The sequence below is a fragment of the Callithrix jacchus genome, chromosome 5 (genome assembly GCF_049354715.1).
Source record: "Callithrix jacchus isolate 240 chromosome 5, calJac240_pri, whole genome shotgun sequence".
In the NCBI taxonomy this organism is placed as follows: Eukaryota; Metazoa; Chordata; class Mammalia; order Primates; family Cebidae; genus Callithrix; species Callithrix jacchus.
This window is the reverse complement of record NC_133506.1, coordinates 94,267,149-94,290,713: the sequence shown is the minus strand read 5'-3', so window position 1 is coordinate 94,290,713 and position 23,565 is coordinate 94,267,149. Positions and strand designations below refer to the sequence as shown.

Below are 23,565 nucleotides of genomic sequence, written 5' to 3'. Positions count from 1 at the left end.
CTACCTACTCCTTCCAGATAATCTACAAAGGACAAAGTTATCATCTAAAACTCAAGGACAAGAGAAAATACTCCCATGAACTAACAAAAAGATTAAGTAGTTCAAGAATACTAACAAACTCTTCAGGAACTATAGGTATACTAGCTGGGATACAATTACTCAATGGATTGCCCTTGCTTAATTTAAATATACCTTAAACTTGTATCACCTTTTATCTGACACAGAAAATTACCTCCTGTTCAAATTTCCTTGATTCTGCAAACCAAGGAGCATATTTCAAAATAAGCTTTGTATGAGAGTCTACATAATACCTAACCTCAGTCTAGCAAACTCTATCCAAAGTTGCTTTGCCATACAAAATAAGGAATTTGAGTGAATATGGTCTTAAAAATTTACTACTCCCCAAAATATTTGCAATGCTTTGTGAAAGCAGATTAACAATTTACAAAACCACAACAAAGTTATCACTTCCATTTGTCCGGTTTATTAGGATTCTCCAATCTAGAGTTCATTTTCACACCAAAATGGAATCCACACCAGGGGCTCTTGAGCAAAAATAGGAATGATAGTAGCATTTAGCACTATCATCTCTGAGAAAGACTAAAGAGACTAAAAAGTTTGTGAAATCAATGGAACCAAAAAAAGAGCACTCAACAATACAAAGAAGTAATTCTTCTACAATGACTATTTACTCAGAATAAAGTAACTAGAGAAATGGCTCTCTATATAATAAATAATTAACAGAACAAAATATTAAAATTACAAACAGCTTGGAGAGTTTGTTTTGAAGGAGTCTTGCTCTGTCACCAGGCTGGAGTGCAGTAGCACGATCTGCAACCTCCTCCTCCGGGGTTTAAGCAATTCTCTTGCCTCCGTCTCCCCAGTAGCTGGGACTACAGTTGCAAGCCGCCATGCCCAGCTAAGTTTTTGTATTTTTTTTTTTTTTTAAGTTTTTGTATTTTTATAAGTAGAGACGGGGTTTCACCGTGTTGCCCAGACTGGTTGCAAACCCCTGAGGCTCTGGCAATCCGCCCACCGTGGCCTCCCAAAGTGCTAGGATTACAGGTGTGAGCCACAGCGCCCGGCCATTTTGTTTGTTTGTTTGTTGAATGGAGTCTCCCTCTGTTGCCCAGGCTGGAGTGTTGTGGTGCAATCTCGGCTCACTGCAACTGGTTCAAGCGATTCTCGTGCCTCAGCCTTCCGAGGAGCTGGGATTACAGGGGTCCACCACCATGCCTGGCTAATTTTTTCTATTTTTTGTAGAGATGGGTTTCACCATGTTAGAAAGGCTGGTCTCAATTCCTGACCTCAGGTGATTTGCCTGCCTCAGCCTCCAAAAGTGCTGGATTACAGCGGTGAGCCACGTCCCCGGCCAGTTCTCTCCTACTCTTTAGCAACGACATTCACAGTAGACATGTACTACAAGGCTCCTCTGTCATTTCCACTGGCCAGAAAGAAGATAACTCATCACGTGATAGTCATGAAACATGAACTGAGACAAACTACTCTGAAGAATATAACTGATTTTCTTTCCTTAAGCTATTACACTTCAGATCTAGCCAAGCACAGTTTTCGCTATGCTACAATTTATAAGACTAAACTAGCTAAAGAGAAAAAAAGTTTGTAAATAAAATTTGTGTGTCTATGTGTGTTTGTGGATAGATCCCTTTAATAATTAAGAGTAATCATTTTCATGTGAACCAGGAAATATGACCAAACCATAATGAGATGCCTGGATACAATCTTGTTAGAACAAACACCTGAGACCTTACAGTTCATGTTCTAGCACTACCTAAGCCAGATGACCTCAGGCAAGCCAGTTACTAATTGCCGATCGTTTCTGACCCTTAATTTTCTCCTCTGTTAAATAAGAATCTACCTATACTTTCACAGAAGTTCCTTTTAATTCTAAATATTGGTTTCAATGAAATAATGAGGTTTCTTACTTAATGTAAGTAAGGTAGGACTACTTCTAACCCTAACTATACAAAAGCAAAAAAAAAATTTCAGCTTTGTCTGCACTTGGAAATTCTCAAGTGACAATACATGATGACCAAAAAGGATCAGATTTAAACTCCCAAATGCAAAACTATACTCATTTTCCAGGCATTTATTTATTAACCAAGGTGACTAATTCAATGCATCATAGTATCAAACTACTCTTTGCTAACTTTACTGTGTTCAAAAGTAGGGCAAAGATCATCGCAGAAAAGTATGTGATAATATTTTCAGATAATGATGCAAAGCAACAGTATTCTGCACTGACATAGCTCCAGTTCTAACAGTAAAGTGATATTATATTTTCACTTATGTAATAATTTCATGTTTACGATCTCATTTAATCTTTGTGACAGCCATATGAAAGAAAGTGAGCAGAATTTTTATCAACACAATCTAGACCAGCTCAGAATGTTAGGCAACCTGTCAGCCATTACTTAACAAGTATTAGAGCCCAGGCTTCAATACATCTTCTGATTTAAAGTTTAATAATCACCAAAATCCTAAAAAATGGTGATTCAAGCCAAAAGTGAGAAGTTGAAGTGAGCAAAACTGGATAATCAGTCCTTCAATTGAACATAAGGAATATAAGATCAGATTTGGCAGTTATATAATCAAGAAGCAAATTTGCCGAATGTTAAGCAAATTTACCGAACATTAAACTAATGATACATCTAACTATTATAACTCCATATCTCAAATCTTGTCACCTTGTTTGAAAGTCAAGTGTGAACAAATTTTCAAACTCAAAATAAGAACAACCTGTAAACTGACAAACTGATTAAACTAGCTATCGGTAAATTGCTAAAAGACATCAAAACAAGGCCAGGCGAAGTGGCTCACGCCTATAAACCCAGCACTTTGGGAGGCTGAGGCGGGTAGATCACGATGTCAAGAGATCAAGACCATCCTGGTCAACAAGGTGAAACCCCGTCTCTACTAAAAATACAAAAATTAGCTGGGCATGGTGGTGCGCGCCTGTAGTCCCAGCTACTCAGGAGGCTGAGGCAGAGAATTGCTTGAACCCAGAAGGCGGAGGTTGCGGTGAGCCGAGACCGTGCCATTGCACTCCAGTCTGGGTAACAAGAGCGAAACTCCGTCTCAAAAAAAAGGACATCAAAACAAGGCTCTATGTATATTTTCTTCTGGAAGGTGACTGACAGAAATTAAACTGTATTAATCAATTGTAATCAAGTAGGACATATCCCTCAAAGGAAAAAATAACCTTAAGTGCTTTAAGATAATGTAGGCAAAGTAGTAAAATATAAAATTTCTACTTGAGAGAGTCACTTCATACCTATACAAATCAGTCACATTTGCTAAGTACCACCATCTCTCTTCACAGTAAAAACATGCTACAATGCATACAATGATGCCTAGTAAGTACGTTTCTTCCTTTCATCATCTACGCTAAGAACACACAACTAAAATCAGAGCTAATGACAATATAATTAATAGGTAGTAGCAACTGGAATATTCAGTTCTCTATCATGACAACACTAGAAACACTTGTACAAGCTTCTCCAAATTATCAATGCAATCTGTCCACAAAATCTCTGACAAGCCCCAAAGGAGAAATGAAAGACGTTAAAATTAGGATAAGGAGCCATGCTGCCAAAACACATCAACCGTGGCCACTCTACGTGTATTACTAGATTTTTGCATGGAGTTGCAGGTAAATAAAAGATGGTTGTGTAAAATCTTCTGGAGGTCATAAGTAATCTAGCAGTGTGACGACACAGGGCCACATATGGTTTCTGGAATTTTAGAGATTAAGTCGACCTTTACGTTTTACTGCAATACCAACACTGTAATAAAATACAGGGGTCGGGGGTCAGGGATTTGGAAAGACAGACAACTCTTTTTTCATGAAAGCAGTGCAAGATCTGAGAAGTTCCTCTCCAAAGGTTCTGCGGAGCGAAGGCCCATTCCCTTGGCTACCCTGTACCACCAGCGCTTTAGATGGCATTTGCAAGCCTGGATTTCGTTTAGGGGCGAATACATCTAACATCATGCGCTAGAGTTTCGGGAGAGCAAAAACCAAACTGACAGATCCTGAGAAACAGCTCAGTCATCAGCAGGGAAGACCTTCTCCACTTACTACAAGGTCCCGGACATCCCGGGACTAGGAGGTTCTCCAAAGAAGCCTAGTAAGGCTTTCAAGTCGGCAGAGAGGAGAACGAACAGTCGAGAGTCCGGTGTCTGGGTTCGAAGTCCGGGTGACCAACCATGAGGTGTCCCAAATAACCTGGCTACCACCAGGGTGAGACATCCAGAGTCAGCAGCGTCCTATAACACTGCTGGAAGTCGGAATCACAGTGCCCCAGATCCGTAATTCCTAAGCAGGAGAGCTCCGGAAGAAGCCAAGCCCTGAGGACAGCCACAAGCTTCGGTCCCCATTTCCCCGAGTTAGTTTACCTACCCACTCCGACCCCGGCTTCTCCGGATCCTGGAAGCGGCTCCTGGACTGACTCTCACACCCGTCGCTGGGATCCGGCCAACCGGAAGCCGGTTACGTCACTTCCTGTCCTGTCCCCCGCTTTGCCCCCGGAGACCGCCTCCAGAAGAGAAAAGTTCCTCCCTCCTTTTGGCGAGCTCGGTTGATCCTCGCGGGATTTCAGTTCGGCTCTTAGTGCGGCCCTGTGGGTGTGGCAAGAGGAAGAATGACTGCTCGCTTTGTGATTCTTGTTCCGGAACTTGTTACCCAGGAACCCCGGAAGAGGTAGCTCGGGCGATAGAAACGTGTTCGCTGCCCAGAAGAAGGGAAGGCGCGAGTGAGGAAAGGAGGTACTGTAGGTAGGTCGGCTCCTTACAGGGCGAAGGAAACCAGTATCATCCATTCTCTCTACAGTTGGAACGTTTCTTTTCACCTCATTTTATTACCCACCTTCTTCATTTTCTCCTTTATAAACTGCCTTCCCCCCAGGGGCCGCTGAGCCCCTCTGTCCCTGTTCTGCGAACCGTCCTATGGAAGAAAGGAGCAGGCTGCTGGGGAGGGAAGGACTCAGAATTTATAGTTCCCAGCAGAGCCTACATGCAGGCAATAGCGATGCGCTCTCTCCGAAATTAATGACATAGCGAGCAGGCCTCACACTCTCAGCTGGGCACTTAGGAATTCCCCCAACGTTTCAAGCTGTCGAGCTCTGCGTGGAAAGAAAAGGTTTCTAAGAATATAATCGAAAATTTGGGTCTGGGCGCAGAGGCTCACGCCTGTAATTCCAGCACTTTGGGAAGCGGATGTGGGCGGATCACCTGAGGTCAGGGGTTCGAGACCAGCCTGTCCAACATGGCGAAAACCCATCTCTACTAACAATACAAAAATTAGCCGGGCGTGGTGGCGCGTGCCTGTAATCGCAGCTACTCGGGAGGCTGAGGCAGGAGAATCACTTGAATTCTGGAGGCGGAGGTTGCGGTGAGCCGAGATGGGGCCACTGCACTCCAGCCTAGAGGACAGAGTGAAACTTCATCTCAGCGAAAAAAAAAAAAAGAAAAGAAAATTTTGGTCCCTTTATCACACAAAGAGATTGCCTAGAGAGGTACTTAATCCTTACTAACATATCCCAAGCACTGTACTAGATTCTGGGAATATGCTATGCAGGGCAAGTGAGGCAGTGGCTTAAGGGTCAGAGAAGATTTGGGAATTTTTTTTTTAAGGTTGGAAACTGCATACCGGGTGCAGTGGCTTATGCCTGTAATCCCAGCACTTTGGGAGGCCGAGACAGGATTACTTGAGCCCAGAAGTTTGAGACCAGTGTGGGCCACATAGTGAGACCCCTGTCTCTTAAAAGAAGGAAGGAAAGAAATAGGATTAACAGGTGGAGTAATGGGATCAAGAGAACTACTGAGATGAGTTTACTCAGGCAGGGGAATTAGAAGGCACCAAGAGGAAGATTTTATAGGATGTACTTACTTTGTTGTGCTGTCATTGCCCAGAATTATTTATGAGACAAAGAATGGTTGTTTTACCTTAGCCTCAAGCACTGGGCTTATTGATACGCTTTATAGTAAGTGTACAGAAAAGAGACAGATGTTCTTTTAGAGGAATTAGATGATAAATCTGATCAGGTTAATATGAGATTAGAACATCCTAAAGAACAAAAATAGGTGTTAATTTTAGCATTTTTTTTTTTTTTGAGATGGCTTTTGCTCTGTTGCTCAGGCTAGAGTGCAGTGGCATAAAATCTCGGCTCACTGCAACCTCCACCTTCCCAGTCAGGCTGTTCTCCTGCCTCATCCTCCCAAGTAGCTGGGATTACAGGTGCTCACCACTGCACCTGGCTAATTTTTATATTTTTAGTAGAGACGGGCTGTCACCATTTTGGCCAGGCTGGTCTCGAACTCCTGACCTCATGATCCACCTGCCTCAGCCTCCCAAAGTGCTAGGAAAACAGGCGCCTGGCCAGTTTTAGCATTATTATGATTAGACACTCCATTGAGATATGGGACATAAGCATTAAATAAACTTGGTAATTTTTGGAACTTTTGATGTTCTCTGTTTTTGATCTTACTGGTGTATGTTTTTTTGTTTTTTTGGAGACAGGGTCTTTCCTCATTGCCCAGCCTGGAGTGCAGTGGCACAATCATGACTCACTGCAACCTCCACCTCCCAGCCGGAGGTGTCCTCCCACCTCAGCCCCTTGAGTAGCTGGGAGTATGGTCATGTGCCAACACATCTGGCTAATTATTTGAATTTTTTTACAGAGACAAAGTCTCACTGTGTTGCCCAGTTTGGTCTCAAACTGGGCTCCAGAGATGCTGTTGCCTCTACCTCAAGCAACTCTTTGAGGTGAGGAGTTCCAGACCAGTCTGGACAACATAGCAAGACCAAGTCCATAAAAAAAAATTTAAAAAACAATTAGCAGGGCGTTGTGGTATGTGTCTGTAGTCCCAGCTACTTGGAAGGCTGAGGTGGGAGAACGGCTTGAGCCCAGGAGTTTGATGCTGTAGAGAGCTGTGATGAGGCCATTGCACTCTAGCCTGGGTGACAGAGGGAGACCCCTTCTCTTCATTTTTTTATTATTTTTTTAAGAGATGGGGTTTCACCATATTGGCCAGGCTGGTCTTGAACTCCTGACCTCGTGATCCACCCACCTCAGCCTCCCAAAGTGCTGGGATCGGACGTGAGCCACCGCACCCGGCTGACCCCTTCTCTTTAAAAAGAAAAAAAGAAAAAAGGCAGCTTCTCTGTTTGAGCCTCATGTTTCTCATCTTTAAAATTTGGCTGATATATCTTCCTTTTTATTCATAGCAACAATAAATGAGGTAATGGATAATATAAAGGATTTAGTATGTTATCCAGCACATAATACCTTCTCTATGTAGAACAGTTCCTTCTCCAGATAGTACCTGAATCTACTATATGGGATATTTGGTTACTTTGCAACCTCGAGATTATTTCAGAGAATCCTAATTGTTAATATAGAGAGGTTAATATCCCTTTTTAGAAATAATTGAATATTTGTTCAGTTTGGAGTCTGGTTGTTAGATTATCAAAGAAAAGTCCTGCTAATATGTAAGCATTAAATAGAAACTTGGCCAGGCGTGGTGGCTCATGCCTGTAAATCCCAGCACTTTGGGAGGCTGAGGAGGGTGGATCACTTGAAGTCAGTTGTTCGAGACCAGCCTGGCCAACATTGTGAAAACCCGTCTTTACTAAAAATACAGAAATTAGCTGTGTGTAATGGCGTGTGCATGTAATCTCAGCTATTTGGGAAGCTGAAGCAGGAGAATCACTTGAACCTGGAGACAGAGATTGCAGTGAGCTGAGATGGCACCACTGCACCTCCAGCCTGGGTGATAGAGTGAGATGCCATCTCGAAAAAAAAAGAAACAAAGGAAAATGGCTGGGTGCAGTGGCTGGCTCACGCCTGTAACCCCAGCACTTTGGGAGGCCGAGGTGGGTGGATCACAAGGTCAGGAGATCGAGACCATCCTGGCTAACACAATGAAACCCTGTCTCCACTAAAAAAAAATTAGACGGGTGTGGTAGTCCCACCTGTAGTTCCAGCTACTCGGGAGGCTGAGGCTGGAGAATTGCTTGAACCCAGGAGGCGAAGGTTGCAGTGAGCCAAGATAACGCCACTGCACTCCAGCCTGGGCAAAAAAAGAAGTAGCAGGGCATGATGGCATGGACCTGTAATGCCAGCTACTTGGGAGGCTGAGGCAGGGGAATTGCTTGAACCAGGGAGGTAGAGGTTGCAGCGAGATCACGCCACTGCACGCCAGCTTGGGTGATGGAGTGAGACTGTCTCAAAAAACAAAAACAAAGACGGAGTGATAGATGTGCTATGAGATAATGTGGGTTTTCAAAACTTTTTCTATTAGGAACTCTCTCTCTTTGTTGCTTTGTCTTTTTTGGGGTTTGGGGTTTGGGGTCTGTAAAGGCACCAGAACCATAAAGTACTATGTCTGTGCAGCCCTGTCACCGTATTTAGGCACTTGAGCAGGAGAATACTGAAACTAGGTGCTCTACAGCTTACCCTATGTGACCCGCATACTTCTGGCCACTCCATGTCAGTCTCCTTTGATTCCTAATGTTCATTTCCTCAGGATTATGTTTTAGTTCTTTATTCTACATACTTGTCCAAGTAGCCTCATACTCTTTCATCTCTTCAATAACTTTATATGGTAAGGTCTCTCAAATCTGTATTTCCAGCCCAGATGTTTCTGACTTTAAACTGATATGTCCTAGGCCATTCTCTCCTTTAAGCTGATATATCCTTTTTTTCCCTCCTTCTTTCTAGGTATCTCTGAGATGTCTTTTGTTCAAAACAAAACTAATTCATTATCTTTTCCATTCAAACCTGGTATTTCACCAAAATTCTCTATTTGTTCAAATCTAAGTATCATTAACTTCTCCCTTTCTTTTATCACCAGACTTCCCATCAGTCACTAAATCTGACAGTTATGCCTTAGCCACTGTTTTTCTTTCCCATTCTCACTCCTGTTGTCTAAATGATCATCATCTCATCTGGACTGTTGGGAGAGGCATAATATAGTAATGTGAAGAACAAGGGTGGCTGGGTGTGGTGGCTCACGCTTGTAACCCCAGAACTTTGGGAGGCCGAGGTGGGTGGATCACAAGGTCAGGAGATCGAGACCATCCTGGCTAACACAATGAAACCCTGTCTCCACTAAAAAAAAAAAAATTAGATGGGTGTGGTAGCATGTGCCTGTAGTCCCAGCTACTCGGGAGGCTGAGGCTGGAGAATTGCTTGAACCCAGGAGGTGAAGGTTGCAGTGAGCCAAGATAACGCCACTGCACTCCAGCCTGGGCAACAAAGCGAGGCTACATCTCCAAATAAAAAAAAAAAGAACAAAGGCTTGGCAGGGTGTGGTGGCTTGGCTCATGCCTGTAATTCCAGCACTTTGGGAGGCTGAGGCAGGTGGATCCCTGAGGTCAGGAGTTTGAGACCAGCCTGGCCAACATGGTGAAAGGCCATCTCTACTAAAAATATAGAAAATTAGGCAGGCATGGTGGCAGGTGCCTATAATCTCGGCTGCTTGGGAGGTGGAGGCAGGAGAATGACTTGAACCTGTGAGGCGGAGGTTCCTGTGATGGAGCCATTGCACATAGCGTAGGCAGTAAGATCAAGACTCCATCTCAAAAAAAAAAGGGTGGGGGGTGGCGCTTTGGATTGAGATGGCCGCTTGTGAGCTGGGTGAATTTAGACAAGTTATTTTCCATATCTGAAAAATGGGGGTCATAATTATGTACAGATGCTTCTCAATTTAGGGTGGGGTTATATCCTGATAAACCCATCACAAATTGAAAATACTGTAAATTGAGAGCCAGGCACAGTGGTTCATGCCTGTAATTCCAGCTACCTGGGAGGCTGAGGTGACCAAAGTTCAAGACCATCCTGCAACATAATGAAACTCTTGTCTCAAAAAAATTTTTTTAATAAGCTGGGTATGGTGGTGTGTGCTTACAATTCCAGCTACTGGGGAGGTTGAGGTGGAAAGATTGCTTCAGCTCAGGAGTTTGAGGCTGCAGTGAGCTATGATCACACCACTGTACTCCAGCCTGTGCAAGAGTGAAACCCTTTCTTAGAAAAAGAAATAACAAAAGTTGGAAATTAATTTAATACATGTACCCTACCAAACATCGTAGCTTAGCCTAGCCTACCTTAAACATGCTCAGAACAATTTATTAGTGTCCATTAGGGCAAAATCATCTAATATAAGGCCTACAAGTGTTGAATATCTCATGTAATTCATTGAATACTGTACTGAAGGTGAAAAACAATGTTTGTGTGGGACTTAAAGTTTCTACTGAATGTGTATTGCTTTTGAACCATTATAAAGCCAAAAAACTTAAGTGAACCTACAGTAAGTCCATGACCAACTTTATTAACCTTGAAGTGCTGTTGGGAGCATTAAAAAAGACAATTCCTGTAGTGTTTACTAAGCGTATAGCAAAACTTCATAACTGTTAATTGTTATTAATTATAGCAGCCTCTGAAATGATCTCCCTGTATCTACTGCCAACATCCAGTTCATTCTTTACCTTGAAGGCCCAAGTATATTTTAGACCAGGGATCCCTGTGGCCTGTTAGGAACTGGGCTACATAGCAGGAGGTGAGCCGGGGACAAGTGAGTGAAGTTTCATCTGTATTTACAGCCGCTTCCCATTGCTCGAATTGCCTCCTGAGCGCCATCTCCTGTCAGATTAGCAGCAGCATTAGATTCTCATAGGAGTGTGAACCCTATTGTGAACTGCCTATGCAAGGGATCTAAGTTGTGCACTTATGAGAATCTAATGTTCTGTCACTGACGATCTGTCACTGCCTCCCGTCTCACCCCCAATGAGACTGTCGAACACCTTTTTATTACATTTACTACTCATCTATGAACAGCTGACAGTGGCCTGTATTCATCACTGTATCAGCTTAACAAGGTGCATGGCTGGCATATAGCATTTGTTTTATTGAACCTAACTTCTCTTGGTCTGAATTTCTTCATTTTTGATGTGGCAGTAATCCTCGCTTCTCAGTGTTATGTGGATCAGATAACACAATACATGTCAAAGTATTGTGGAAACTTTGAGCTATAGAAACACAGTTTTAAAACAATGAAAGAAATTCAAAATTAGAATTGGACCATTTCAAAACCATTGCCAAAGTATAAGCTTCATTAGAGAAAAGACTTTCTGCTTTATGCACTCCTGTATCACCTGGACCCTAGAACAGATTCAGTCAGTATTTGTGGAAGGGAAGCAGTATATCATAAAAGAACTTAGAAAGTAGAAAGTAGTCACAATTATATTTCAGATGCCTATTCTTACGGCTATGCTCTGGGCTTTGTTTCTCTTTATAATTGTTCATCTCCAAAATCAAAACCCCATGAACCTCTCTAAGTCTTAACAGCTTACTTTCATCACACCTGTTCTTCAACAGCATGTCTAGGTAAATAGCATCCATCACTTCGTTGTCCATAAATCAGTCTTTGATAATACAGGTTGCTTTTTCCTCAGGTAGGCCAAAAGAGAAAAAAATAATAAAACAGGTTGCATGGTCTGGCATGTCAAACATTCTCGCCCTCATCCTAAATTTCCTTGTACCATTGTGTCTTGGTGCTTGAGCCTGGCAAAATTTAAACCCGGGTACATCCAACTACCCATTCTAGTAGGAGGGGAAGGTGAAGGATGAGTGTGGATGGAGGTTAGTTTGTATGTTTGGAGGAAGCGATTAGTAGTTTTAGCCTTTTTTAGCTCCTAACTAGTACTGGAGAAAATCACAAATAGTATATTGCGATTAAAAAGTCATCATTAATCTTTTTCCTTTTTTAATTTAATTTTATTTTTTATTAAGTTATCATTAATCTTAATCATGCTTTCAACATTCCTCTGCCGTCCTACCATATTTTGCCACACCTTTTATTTCAGCCTTTCTCTTCATTTTAACTTCTGTCTGAGCTCCTTCCCTCGAGGGAATGCCTTCCTGCCTTCAAATCCAGGGACCTACCTGATTTAAAACTCAAGGAAGGGTGCCCCTTTCCAAGACCAAATTCCTTTGTAAAGGCCATCTCTATCTTGAGCATTTACCTACCTTTCCTCTGGCTCCATCCCATTAACATTTAAATATGCTCTTCCTTTCTTTTTAGGAGGAAAAAACCCTACTTTTCTCTGTGTTGCCTTGTATCCATTTCTTTTTCTTTTTGCTCTATCTCTTGACCCCACCTCAAACTAATTTCTACCCCCTCAAAGACAAAACCCCTTTTATGTTAAAATTAGTGGAAAGAATGTTAATATAATGTCCTAACTTTAACATAAAGAAGAATAAAAAGGAGATTCGTAAGTACTTCATTGGCTGTCATCTGTGCTGTGCCAATCATGCACTGCATGATTCCAAGGGCACCACTTTACATTACAAATATAGTGCATTGCAAATATAGTGGCCCCACGTTTAGAAATGCTTAGATAATACTCCACTCAAAAAAGAAACTGATGGTTGCTTGCAGCTTTACATAGAAGCACTGTGAATCCGCAGCCTCATTTGTAGACTGATACAGGTATTCGTGATGCAAATATTATGAACAGCTTTGCCGAAGTAGGAGGATTTTCTAAAATAATAAAGGATGACATTCCTTTGTTTTATGATAGTTACACTTCCAGAAAATTCAGTATGGACAGTTTCCGACTTAGGATTTTTCAACTTTACAATGGTATGAAAGCGATACCCATTCAGTAGAAACTGTACTTGGAGTTTTGCATTTTGGTCTTTTTCTGGCCTAGTGATAACGTGGTACAGTACACTTTTGTGATGCTGGGCAGCAGCAGTGAGCCACAGCTCGCAGTCACCCATGTGATCACGAGGGTAAACAACCCATCCTCTACATTATACTTTGTTGCCAGCTTTTTTGGATATTGTGTTTTGTGTTTTCACATTCCATCATGTCTACAAAATGTCCATCAGTGTCTTCTGTTCCTGGTGAAGAAGAGGAAGGCAATTACTCTTGAAATGAAACTCAAGATAATTGCCCAGCAAGAAGGCGACAAGCCAGTAATGGCTATTGCATGTGAGTTAGGACTTTTGCAATCCACAATTTCAACCATCTTAAAGGATAAGAAACGAATCAGTGATGCAGCGAAATCATCAGCATCAATTAAGTCACTGTCATCACAAAGAAAAGAGCTGGGCTGATTGATGATATGGAAAAATTACTTGTTATATGGATGGAAGACCAGCTATAGAAGCATATACCACTTAGCGTACTGTTGATCCAGGCTAAGGCAAGAAGTCTTTTTAATATGCTAAAAGACCATGCCAGTGATCCTACATATACACAAATGTTTAAAGCAAGTCATGGATGGTTCCAGCGCTTCAAAAGGCGTCATAATTTTCACAATGTGAAGGTCGGTGGTGAGGCAGCACATTAAGAAACAGCTACATAGAATAATTGTGGCTGAAGATCTTTGCAATTAGGAGCTTATTGAACTGGAGGAAGAAAGAAGTAAAGGAATTAAGGCAGTGGAAAATGAAACCCACGGCACCTAGAAAGTTCACAGCAAAGAAACTGGCAGAGGCATTTGCTGCTATCAACAGTGGCCTGCAGATGTTAGAAGAAATGGATGTCAATTATGAGAGATTTGCTACAGCTGACAGGCAGATATAGGATGCTCTTGCTTACTACAGAGAGATATATAATGAAAAGAAGAAACAAGCTGTACAGTTACAACTTGGTATCTTCCTGAAGAACAACACTGTGCTTGCTAAACCATCAACTAATGTTGATGTCCCAGTGCCTTCTACCACCTATTCTCGATGTTCATCAGAAGAGAGAGAAATTGAGGACCGTATTGCTACAGCATCCCCATCATCCAGCAATTCTATTTCAGTGCTTCAAATATTTTTCAGGACCACTGTGCTTTCAAGCTGTGTACAATAATGGTGAGTACCCAAACATTGTTTTCTGCTTTCAGTACAGTATTCAACAAATTACAGGAGCTACTTAACACTTTATTATAAAATAGCCTGTGTTAGATGATTTTCGTCTAGCTGTGGGCTGACATAAGTGTTCTGAGCACATTTAAGGTAGGCTAGGCTAAGTCATGTTCTATATGTCTATTAAATACATTGTTGGCTTACGATATATTCAGTTAATTGGGTTACTTGGGATGTAATCCCATGGTAAATTGAGGGGCACGTGTACATAGTAAAACTATGCAAAAAATATTTCGTGTTCTTATGTAAAATGATGTTGGGGAGTTTTCATCTCAGATATTAAGTTCTTGAGCTGCACTAATGTCCAATGGGACAACTCTTCATTTTGTAAGATTTTTAGCATCCTTGCTCAGGCTTAGTAAATGTCAGTAGCACACCTCACTCCAGGCCTGTTAATGTGACAGTGATGAGGGTAACTTCTTTGAAACCATCTCCATCGAGAACCACTGCATTGTGAAAACACCGATTAGCACTGTTTTCCAGGAAAGGGGTGAGTTACTTTTGGTTTCTTTAAATCTTTTAGGCATCTTGCTAAAACGGAACATTTCCATAAGACTAAGGGAAGACTAAGGAATAGTTTTTGAACTTGATGCAACTTTTATATCTAGATGTGAAATGATCTAAACTGCTTCATGTGGTTGCTTGAATTTTTTCTAGTACACTGGTGGTGGGGCAAGGGGTGTTGGAAAGAGGGTGCAGGCATAAGATCCAAGATATGTTTTGCCTTTTTTCTGGATGACCTCATTGGGTTAAGTGTATAGTCAAAATGTTTCTCTGATAAGCCTAAGTTGTTACTGCTGGATAGTGATAACTGCTTTCCTTTCCCTTAAGATGCCCTTCAAATCCTTGGTTATGGAATATTTGGCTCATCCCAGTGCACTCAGCTTGGCTGTTGGAGTTGCTTGTGGCATATGCCTGGGCTGGAGCCTCCGAGTACGCTTTGGGATGTTCCCCAAAAGCAGGATGAGCAAGATACACACAGAGACTGAAACTGAAGCAAGCATCTTGGGAGAAAGTGGGGAGTACAAGATGATTCTTGTGGTTCGAAATGACTTAAAGATGGGAAAAGGGAAAGTGGCTGCCCAATGCTCTCATGCTGCTGTTTCAGCCTACAAGCAGATTCAAAGAAGAAATCCTGAAGTGCTCAAACAGTGGGAATACTGTGGCCAGCCTAAGGTGGTGGTCAAAGCTCCTGATGAAGAAACCCTGATTGCATTATTGACCCATGCGAAAATGCTGGGATTGACTGTAAGTTTAATCCAAGATGCTGGACGTACTCAAATTGCACCAGGCTCTCAAACTGTCCTAGGAATTGGGCCAGGACCAGCAGACCTAATTGACAAAGTCACTGGTCACCTAAAACTTTACTAGGTGGACTTTGATATGATGACAGCCCCTCCATCACAAGTGATTGAAGCCTGTCAAATTCTGACAAAAGCTGAATTTCTTCTCCCAACTTAAAAATGTTCTTGAGATGAAAATAAAACCTATTCCCATGTTCTGTGCTTGGCAGTTAGAGTTGTCATCTTGAGCTTAAAAACAGTACTGTTGGTTAAGTGGTCTTGGTGGTTCAAGTGACAGGCTGAAACAGATATTTAAGATGAGAGAAACAGGTCATGAAAAAAATTGGATTATAAGGGAGGAAAGCGAGGTAGCCCTTCCCCGAGACTTTGCTGCTGTCCCGCTAGAGGTCGAGGTTCAAGGGTATTCCCACTAGAGGCAAGCTGCAGTTTGTTCCCCTGCTGTTGCTTCTTGGATGATTGATAGCCTACTTTATTAATAGATCATGGCCACCCTCAATGAAGTCCAATAGTTTATAACCTGTTTGCATTTTTGTCTCAAGGTTGAGGTTTTATAGCATTGATATACTGTACAGCGTTTCATGTTCACCTTCCCTGACCCATACTGGCTAAAGGTTATCAGCAGTCATTCTAAATCACTGCCTATTGAAATTTCTCACTTTCCCTTTCTTGTAACAGTGAAGCCACTGATCCTTGTGGAATAATCTTTTGGACCTTGCAGATGGAAATGGGTGGGCCCAGGTAAGAATTTATAGCAACTGTAAAGTGAATGTAGTTTGTCATCCCTGCTAGTTTTTTTCCTAGAACTTAAAGAATCAGACAATTAAGGGTGCCTTTTTCCCCCTTAATCTTTAGATACAGTTGTACAATCCTAATTTCAATGTTATAACAGTTACTCAGAATATGAGGCAGAGGGTTCCAAGTTCCCAAGCCACATTGTCATCTTGTTAGAGACTGTTTGTCTTTTCATTAGAGATGGGGTTTCACCATGTTGGTCAGGCTGGTCTCGAACTTCTAACCTCCTGATCCGCCTGCCTCAGCCTCCCAAAGTGCTGGGATTACAGGCGTGAGCCACTGCTCCCAGCCTGAAACTGTTTTTGTTTAAAGCCTTCTTTTAGGAGGATACTGACAGTAGTTTCTAAAATCAGTATATCCCTGAGAACTGTAATGATGCCAGGGAGAATTTTGGTAATGGGCCCATTTTATAGTGGCTCCAACTCTCTGTCATTAACTACAATATAAGCAGCATTATAGCACAATCTCAAGGTCTCAGGTCATTAGTGGAATACTGTGGGCGGAACACTAAAGACAGTCTTGAAAGTTCTAATATTTGATCCATTTTATACACTTCACACAGGCATATGACAGCATAGAAGAAATTATAACTGTGAATGATGCCACAGTAGCAACTATTTCTAAACAAACAGAATATTTACTGGCTCCAAAAGTGATGCAACAAAATGCAATGGTTAGGACTGAGTTGAACCCAATGCTAATTGCATGATTCTGGCTCAGGTGATTTCTGAGGTTTGCCTCAGATAGACTGATGGCTCCAAATTCAGACAGTGGCATTCCCAACAGGATGGCATGGGGTGGCTGAGTAACTGATAAATCATGGCATATCTACTAAGAGGAATACTATGAAAATTCTGGTAATTGTGGATATGTGCTTATTTTCTAGTTCATCTGTACTTAGTATTTTATAGGACTCATAATCTTATAGTTCTCAAAGTATACTCTGTAGAACCCATGGGGTCTCCACAGAGTCAAAAATGTTTTCATAATTCTATTATTTTCTTTTTCCCTGTGTTGATATTTGCACTAATGGTGCAAAAGCAGTGGTGGGGAAAACTGATGGCACCTCCCACAAATCAAAGCAGGGGTACCACTGTATTCTTCACCAACCTGCACTTTAACAGTTTCACTTAATGTCCTGAATGAAACTAAACAGAACAGGATGACACACTCTCATTCTGTCACCTAGACTGGAGTGTAGTGGTGTGATCTCGGTTTACTGCAACCTTTGCCTCCCAGCTTCAAGTGATTCTCCTGCCTCAGCCTCCCGAGTAGCTAGGATTACAGGCATGTGCCACCATGACCAGCTAATTTTGTATTTTCAGTAGAGACAGGGTTTCTCCATGTTGGTCAGGCTGGTCTTGAATTCCCGACCTTAGGTGATCCACCCGCCTTGGCTTTCCGAAGTGCTGGGATTATAGGTGTGAGCCACCGTGCCTGGTCACAGCTGGGTGTGCACCACCACACCTGTTTGATTTTTGTATTTTTAGTAGAGATGGGGTTTCACCATGTTAGGTCTCCCAAAGTGCTGGGATTACAGGCTGGGATTACCGCACCAGGTGGAACAGGGATTTTAAGTTTTTAAAAACTTATGTGGAGCTTATGATAGGTAATTTGCCTAAGAGAGTTGTAAAGCAATGCAAGACTTGGCAAGGGGCTATGTGTAACTATTGAGAATTAAGGGAGAGTGAAATGAACTTTAAGTACATTCTCAGTCATAAGCAAGAGCTGGATTCACACAATTTTTCAAAAGATCAACTTGGGCACCTTTATAATTCATTATGAGAAAAAGCATGTTAACTACATGTTTAAATATATTTTATTTCAAGTTAATATAACAGCCATGGTTTGTTCATTTAAGTGAAATGCTTAGATAAAAACCTCAAGTGTCACTTGGTTAAAATACTGGAGATAGATTAAATGTAACCCACTATAGTAGTGACTGGTTCTTTAGACTATTGCATATACCTTATTAATGAACTACAGGAATGCACATTGATAGAATTCACAATGTCTTCTCATTCCTCTTCCTTTCATGCTTCCCTGTAATGCCTTAGTATCCAATCTAAAACTATAAAAACTACTATTCTTTTGGTTTGAGTGGTAATTAAAACTTCAATTCTATGTTATTTCCACAGTCCAGTAATTTATTTTAAATTTGAGTAATTTCAAATTCCACAAACAAAACTGAAGAACAGCAATATTTTGTTTGAATTTCTCTCTTCTGTACACTCAGTGATCTAAAACACCACAATATCCAACATACAGAAACCTCAGGGAAGGGTTAGTAAACACACACAAGATTGGAATCATGGTGCTCTTTGCTCCTGAATGGAATGGTCCCACAGAAAAAGCACAGGATACAGCACAACATAAGGGCACCTGTTACATATGAAGTGAGCAAAACATACTAGCATTTTCTATATGCATAATGGGGAAACCTGCATAGGTTAGAGGGCCTTTTATGCTCATTTAAAAATCAGGCAAGTTGTCTGTAACATTTTTCAAATTATCTGGAGAGCACTGCAATCCAATGTAGGATATGCTGATTGATTAGTGTTGTCTTTGTTGGCACTGACAGTCTTGCCAGTATTTTTGCTTTAGCTTTTCTCTGAATAAAACAGATTTAAATGCATTTAGACAATACATATTTGTAAGCTGTTTACATACACTAAATTTAAGAGATTCAATATTAGAGTTTCTTTGTTTCTTTAAACACTACAGAGTGCAAATCGGGTTCTTCACAACAGACTGAATATTAAGCAGTTCTTTTAAAGAATGAGGGGGAAGAAAAAAACCCCAAGTGAATAAAACATTGAAACTATTCCCCTCCGAAAATAAATTCTAAAATGATGTGGAATGTGAAATAAGGTTTTAACATAGGTGATCCAAAGTTTATAGTTAGAAACAAAAAAGGAGTCCTTCATGAAATAAAGGTTACAAGAACACGTTGCCTGTTTCCCCCATTATAAACAGAAGTGGGTAGAGACGATGTTTCAGTACGAAAATAGGTGGCTACAGGATCAGCTTTTCATCTCACATGCTGTACCCGAAGCCAGGCTGTGGCTGTCCATACGGTGGTGCAGTATAACCATAACCAAAAGGTGCCTGGGGAGGGACGGCAACACTGGGTCCTGCTGTCAGCATCAACTGGGGCTGACCTAAAGTAGAAGAAAACAAACAGAGCAGAGGGCAGGGGCAAGGAGGCAGGACAAATTGTTAGCATTTAAAACACTGCAATCTCCTTCACTCTAGCAACATAATCTCAACCTCGAATTCAGATGAGTTGTATGGGGGTCACATTTGGCATTGTGACAAATTGTCACAATTTTGGCATGACAGGCTTACTCAAAGTTCCTACCTAAAAGGCCAATAAACAGCGCAGGGCCAAAGGCCAGAACTACTTATGCCTGAACACAACATGCCTGATGCTCTATGCTTGACACATACCTAACATGCACATTATATTTCATGACACAATAAAATCAGCACAAGAAAACTTAAGTTTATTAAATGAATTTTTTTTTCTTTTAAAGACAGAATCTTTCCCTCTTGCCCAGGATGGAGTGTAGTGGTGCAGTCTCAACTCACTGCAACCTCTGCCGCCTGGGTTCAAGCAATTCTCGTGCCTCAGCCTCTCAAGTAGCTGGGATTACAGGTATGCACCACTATGCCCAGCTAATTTTTGTATTTTTAATAGAAATGGGTTTTTTGCCACATTGGCCAGGCTGGTCTCAAACTCCTGGCCTAATTATCAGCCCACCTTGGCCTCCCAAAGTGCTAGGATTATAGGCATGAGCCACCATGCTTGGCTTATCTGACGTTTTTAACAAAACTGAACTTTTAGAGTTAGATTTTTGATTTTAACATGTCTAAATGGCAATGAAACAAATTATTTCTAGAAGTTTCAGTACTAATTTAGAGACAGCAATTAAAAATAAGACACATTCAGGATGGGCGCAGTGGCTCACACCTGTAATCCATCACTCTGGGAGGCCAAGGAGGGCGGACCAGCCTGGCCAATGTGGTGAAACCCTGTCTCTAACTAAAAAATACAAAAAAAAAAAAACCCCCATGACCAGGCATGGTGGCATGGGCCTGTAATCCCAGCTACTCAGGAGGCTGAAGCAGAAGAATCGCTTGAACCTGGGAGACGGAGGTTGCAGGAGCTGAGATTGCACCACTGCCCTCCAGCTTGGGTGACTCCAGGGGTAGGGGGGAGCACATTCAGATATTCTTTAGGTATGAAATACATTAGAACATACACCCTCTATCGAATAATATGTTGACACTCTTTCTTTCTTTCTTAAGAAGTTTAAATAGTTGTTGACCATATGCAGAAAACATGACCTGTAGAGGACCTGGCTTAGAGAGCAAAAAACAAGTAATATCTCTCTCTACCCCTACAAAGTAAGTATTCTTAACCTCCTACTACAGTGTAAAAACCTAGATCAAGATTTCTCCTAACACAAGGGACTTCACGTCTTTCCTTTTTGTGGATAACAACCAAAGCTGTCTGTAGCAAACAAATTATTTTTGGAAACCAGTTTTTAAAAAGTCATCCCTAATCTTGATACTGACATCTACTTGAAATTCCAACCCAATTTTTAACTACCCATGAAAATACCCTGAAGGCAAGCCAAATTCAGCAGTTAACCCCCATGTATTACACCCACCATTTCTTGTTCCTACTGTGTTGCCTATCTCTTTCGCCTGTAAGGATTTGAATTGTTTCCTATCTTAAATAACATGTCAAACATCTTGCTCCCATCTCTAAGAACCCACTTTACTTTTATCAAAACTATCCTGTCCTCTAAATTCCTAAGGCACCTTTTGAGTACAGTAAAAAGGAGATAAAACCATAATAAATATCTATATTATTATTTGTGTCAGTAGCCTGAGATATAATGGTCATATTTTTATGTTCCCTCACGTGGTTATTGTGCTTCTGTCTATACTGTTGAAAGTGACTGTTCAAGAATCTGTTCACCAGCTCTATAATGGAAAGGGGCAGTAATTCAGACATACAGGTTTAAGACATGAAATTATCTTAAATGTTCACTTGAGAATCTGAAGATCCTATCTCTCTGGAAAGTTCTCAAGTGGAAATTCTACCCAGCTCTCTGGCCCAGTTAGAATTTAAAATGAGGATGTATTCTTTATGTAAAGCATACTAAAGACAACCTTGGGATCTTCTGTTACCTTTTGCTCTTTTGAAAATAGAATTCATCAATATTTCTTTTTCAGTGATTTATGAGCAGGTAACGAATGAGGGACCAGATGACAGGAAAGATTCATGTTACAATCTTAAATGACTGTTTTTTGAGTTTTCTTGTATTTAAGATTATTTTAGTAAATAACATCAACACACCTGCTTTACAACTGTTCTCAGAAAAAAATAAGACAGTAGAAAGGAGTTATTTCTTAGCAAGACTTTTGCACTTAAGCTTGTTGTATTCTATCTTGAGATACAGTCTCTAAAGAATTAAATACTTGTCTAATGAATTTTTGAGGTTACAGAGAGAGATTACCATAAACAATGGGTTGTGTCTCTGTAGCTTGTTCTTCTTCTTTTCTCAGTGATTCTGAAGCATCTAATTTATCCACCTGGAGAAAAACACATCATGTTAATTAGCACCCCAAAAGTATTATAAACCTAGGTTTATGGCAGAAAGTGGAAAAGCCTTAGTATGTTAAATTCTGTCAAAATAAAACAGACTAAAAAGAACATTCTCAGGCCCCCTCAAATTCAATGGCAATGTTCATACTTCAGTCAAGGTGGTTTTCAGCACTGTCATTATAAACCCTCAGGAAGGAGGGATTTATAAATGCCATAAAAGCTCACGCCAGACTAAAACTGGGCATGCTAGGATGCAGCCTGAGGGAGGGAGAAAATGAGAAGGAAACACTTTTCAAATGAAGTTTAAAACTGATCAGAGATAATAATGAACTCATGGTCTGGCAATACTTCCCTCCCCAAAGGAAATGGTATTCAAAAAAGTGAAATGAGCCTAGTGATTGGACAAGTACTTGTGCAGAATAAGCTATTTTTTTTTGCCAATTGTGTACAGCTTCTGCTGATACTGGTTATAGCTGAACCTGAAGTTTGATTCAAGTGGCTCCATATTCAATCTTTTTTTATAAAGAAAGGCTGCAAGTTTTAATACTATGTGGGCTCTGTTATCTAAGAAGTAATCAGGAAAGCCTGACTTTGTCCCAAAAAGGTTTGCTTTTAATTAAGCCAAATAAGTAAATGGCTATTATATGCTAGCTACCCTAAATCAAAGTGGATAGTGTCAGACAGAAGTAACTCTGTAGAGCAGTCCAAATGCATTAGTGAAAGAAGGAATTAGAATGCCTAGATCCTTCCACTAACTGTTGTGTGACCTTGGCAAACCATTGCACTGGCCCTCAAATTTCCTTCTCTATATAATGAGAAGGTTGAACAAAATGATCTGCAGTGTTTCTTCTAGGGCTTACATGACTTGATTCTGTAATTCCGTAATGACTTAGAAGTGACATTACAACCCTGGGATTAGGGAAATCTTCAATATTCAAATTCCATTGTCTTTTACACTATATTTGTCTTTGAATATTTAAAAGCCGGTCTCTCAACCAAAGCCTTATATTTGGTTTATCATTGTACCTAAGTAAAACTAAATTTCAAATCTCAATGTCATCTATTAGTGGTGTTTTTCAAGGTCATAAATGTGCTGAATGAGATGGGGGGAATGCTTTATGAATGTTCACTGCATATTCTTCAAAAAGGCAAATAGTGAAAAATCACTCAAAAAAAAGGTTGAGGACTTTAGTGGAAAAGTTTGTAAAAACCAGTTCCTAAAAAGATTAAGGCAATACCTTATTTCTATTCGAAACTGTTAAAAAAAGTATCTTTCAGTCTTCACGTAGGCCATAACAAGGCACTGTTTTATATTTAATTGTTTCATATTAAATATCATAAATACGAGTCTGATCCATCTTTGTTAAGGAACTGAAGGTTTGAGAAAAGTAAGCCTAAGTAGGCTATAGGCTCCTTCAGATGAAATGTGGTTTTTCTAGCCTAGGAAGATGGATTAATTTACTTTTGTACACTATTATCCTATTCTGTAGTCTAAATGATCTGTTACAAATTATCCTAATATTAAATTAAAGACTATTATGTAGTATAAGTACCATATGACATAAATACCCATTTTTTGGCATCCAAACTTACAACAAAAATTATTAGTTATAAAACTTAAAGCACAGCTCTGTGCCATCAAGGGTCAGATGGGGCTTTGCTAACTAACCAGTATTCAAGAATGAGCTACAGAAGTTATAAAGAAAAATACATGGATGCCTGTACATTAGTAACTTCAAAGGAAAAGAAGAAAAATAAAACAACCAAAAAGCCACCACTGTGTAATACATTTCCAGACTTTCAAGGAAAATAATCTGAAGTGAACATGTGTTTAAAAGTTAAGGTCTGAATCAGATGTTGAACACAGAAGTCCTATTAGAAAACACATGGAAGACTTAGAAGAGCT

At 40.7% G+C, this 23,565-nt stretch overlaps 3 protein-coding genes across 16 annotated transcripts in view; 1 reads left to right on the top strand and 2 right to left on the bottom strand.

The window, feature by feature from the left end:
• Positions 1 to 4,501, bottom strand: part of VMP1 (vacuole membrane protein 1) — a 129,824-nt gene extending 125,323 nt beyond the window's left edge. For all 6 annotated transcript variants that reach the window (XM_017972482.4, XM_078373682.1, XM_008996953.5 and 3 more), the window contains exon 1: positions 4,421 to 4,501. The gene's annotated coding sequence lies outside the window, so the exon portion shown is untranslated. The remainder of the gene's footprint in view (positions 1 to 4,420) is intronic.
• A 212-nt stretch (positions 4,502 to 4,713) lies between these two features.
• On the top strand, positions 4,714 to 15,448 carry PTRH2 (peptidyl-tRNA hydrolase 2). Of its 4 annotated transcripts, none has more exons than XM_017972485.4 (3): positions 4,714 to 4,794; positions 14,348 to 14,433; positions 14,775 to 15,448. In XM_017972485.4, the coding sequence occupies exon 3, from the start codon at positions 14,775 to 14,777 to the stop codon at positions 15,312 to 15,314; it is 540 nt and encodes a 179-aa protein (XP_017827974.1). In that variant the 5' UTR covers positions 4,714 to 4,794; positions 14,348 to 14,433; the 3' UTR covers positions 15,315 to 15,448. The 4 variants fall into 4 exon arrangements, with proteins under 4 accessions (XP_017827974.1, XP_008995203.1, XP_002748216.1 ...); XM_008996955.4 differs by having other exon boundaries at positions 14,331 to 14,433; XM_002748170.6 differs by lacking the exon at positions 14,348 to 14,433.
• Positions 15,449 to 18,165: 2,717 nt separating this feature from the next.
• Positions 18,166 to 23,565, bottom strand: part of CLTC (clathrin heavy chain) — a 79,800-nt gene continuing 74,400 nt past the window's right edge. For all 6 annotated transcript variants that reach the window (XM_008996958.6, XM_008996960.6, XM_008996959.5 and 3 more), the window contains 2 exons: positions 21,571 to 21,646; positions 18,166 to 19,200 (listed from right to left, as the gene is read on the bottom strand). In XM_008996958.6, coding sequence (XP_008995206.1) covers positions 19,076 to 19,200; positions 21,571 to 21,646 — 201 coding nt within the window. In that variant the 3' untranslated portion in view covers positions 18,166 to 19,075. The remainder of the gene's footprint in view (positions 19,201 to 21,570; positions 21,647 to 23,565) is intronic.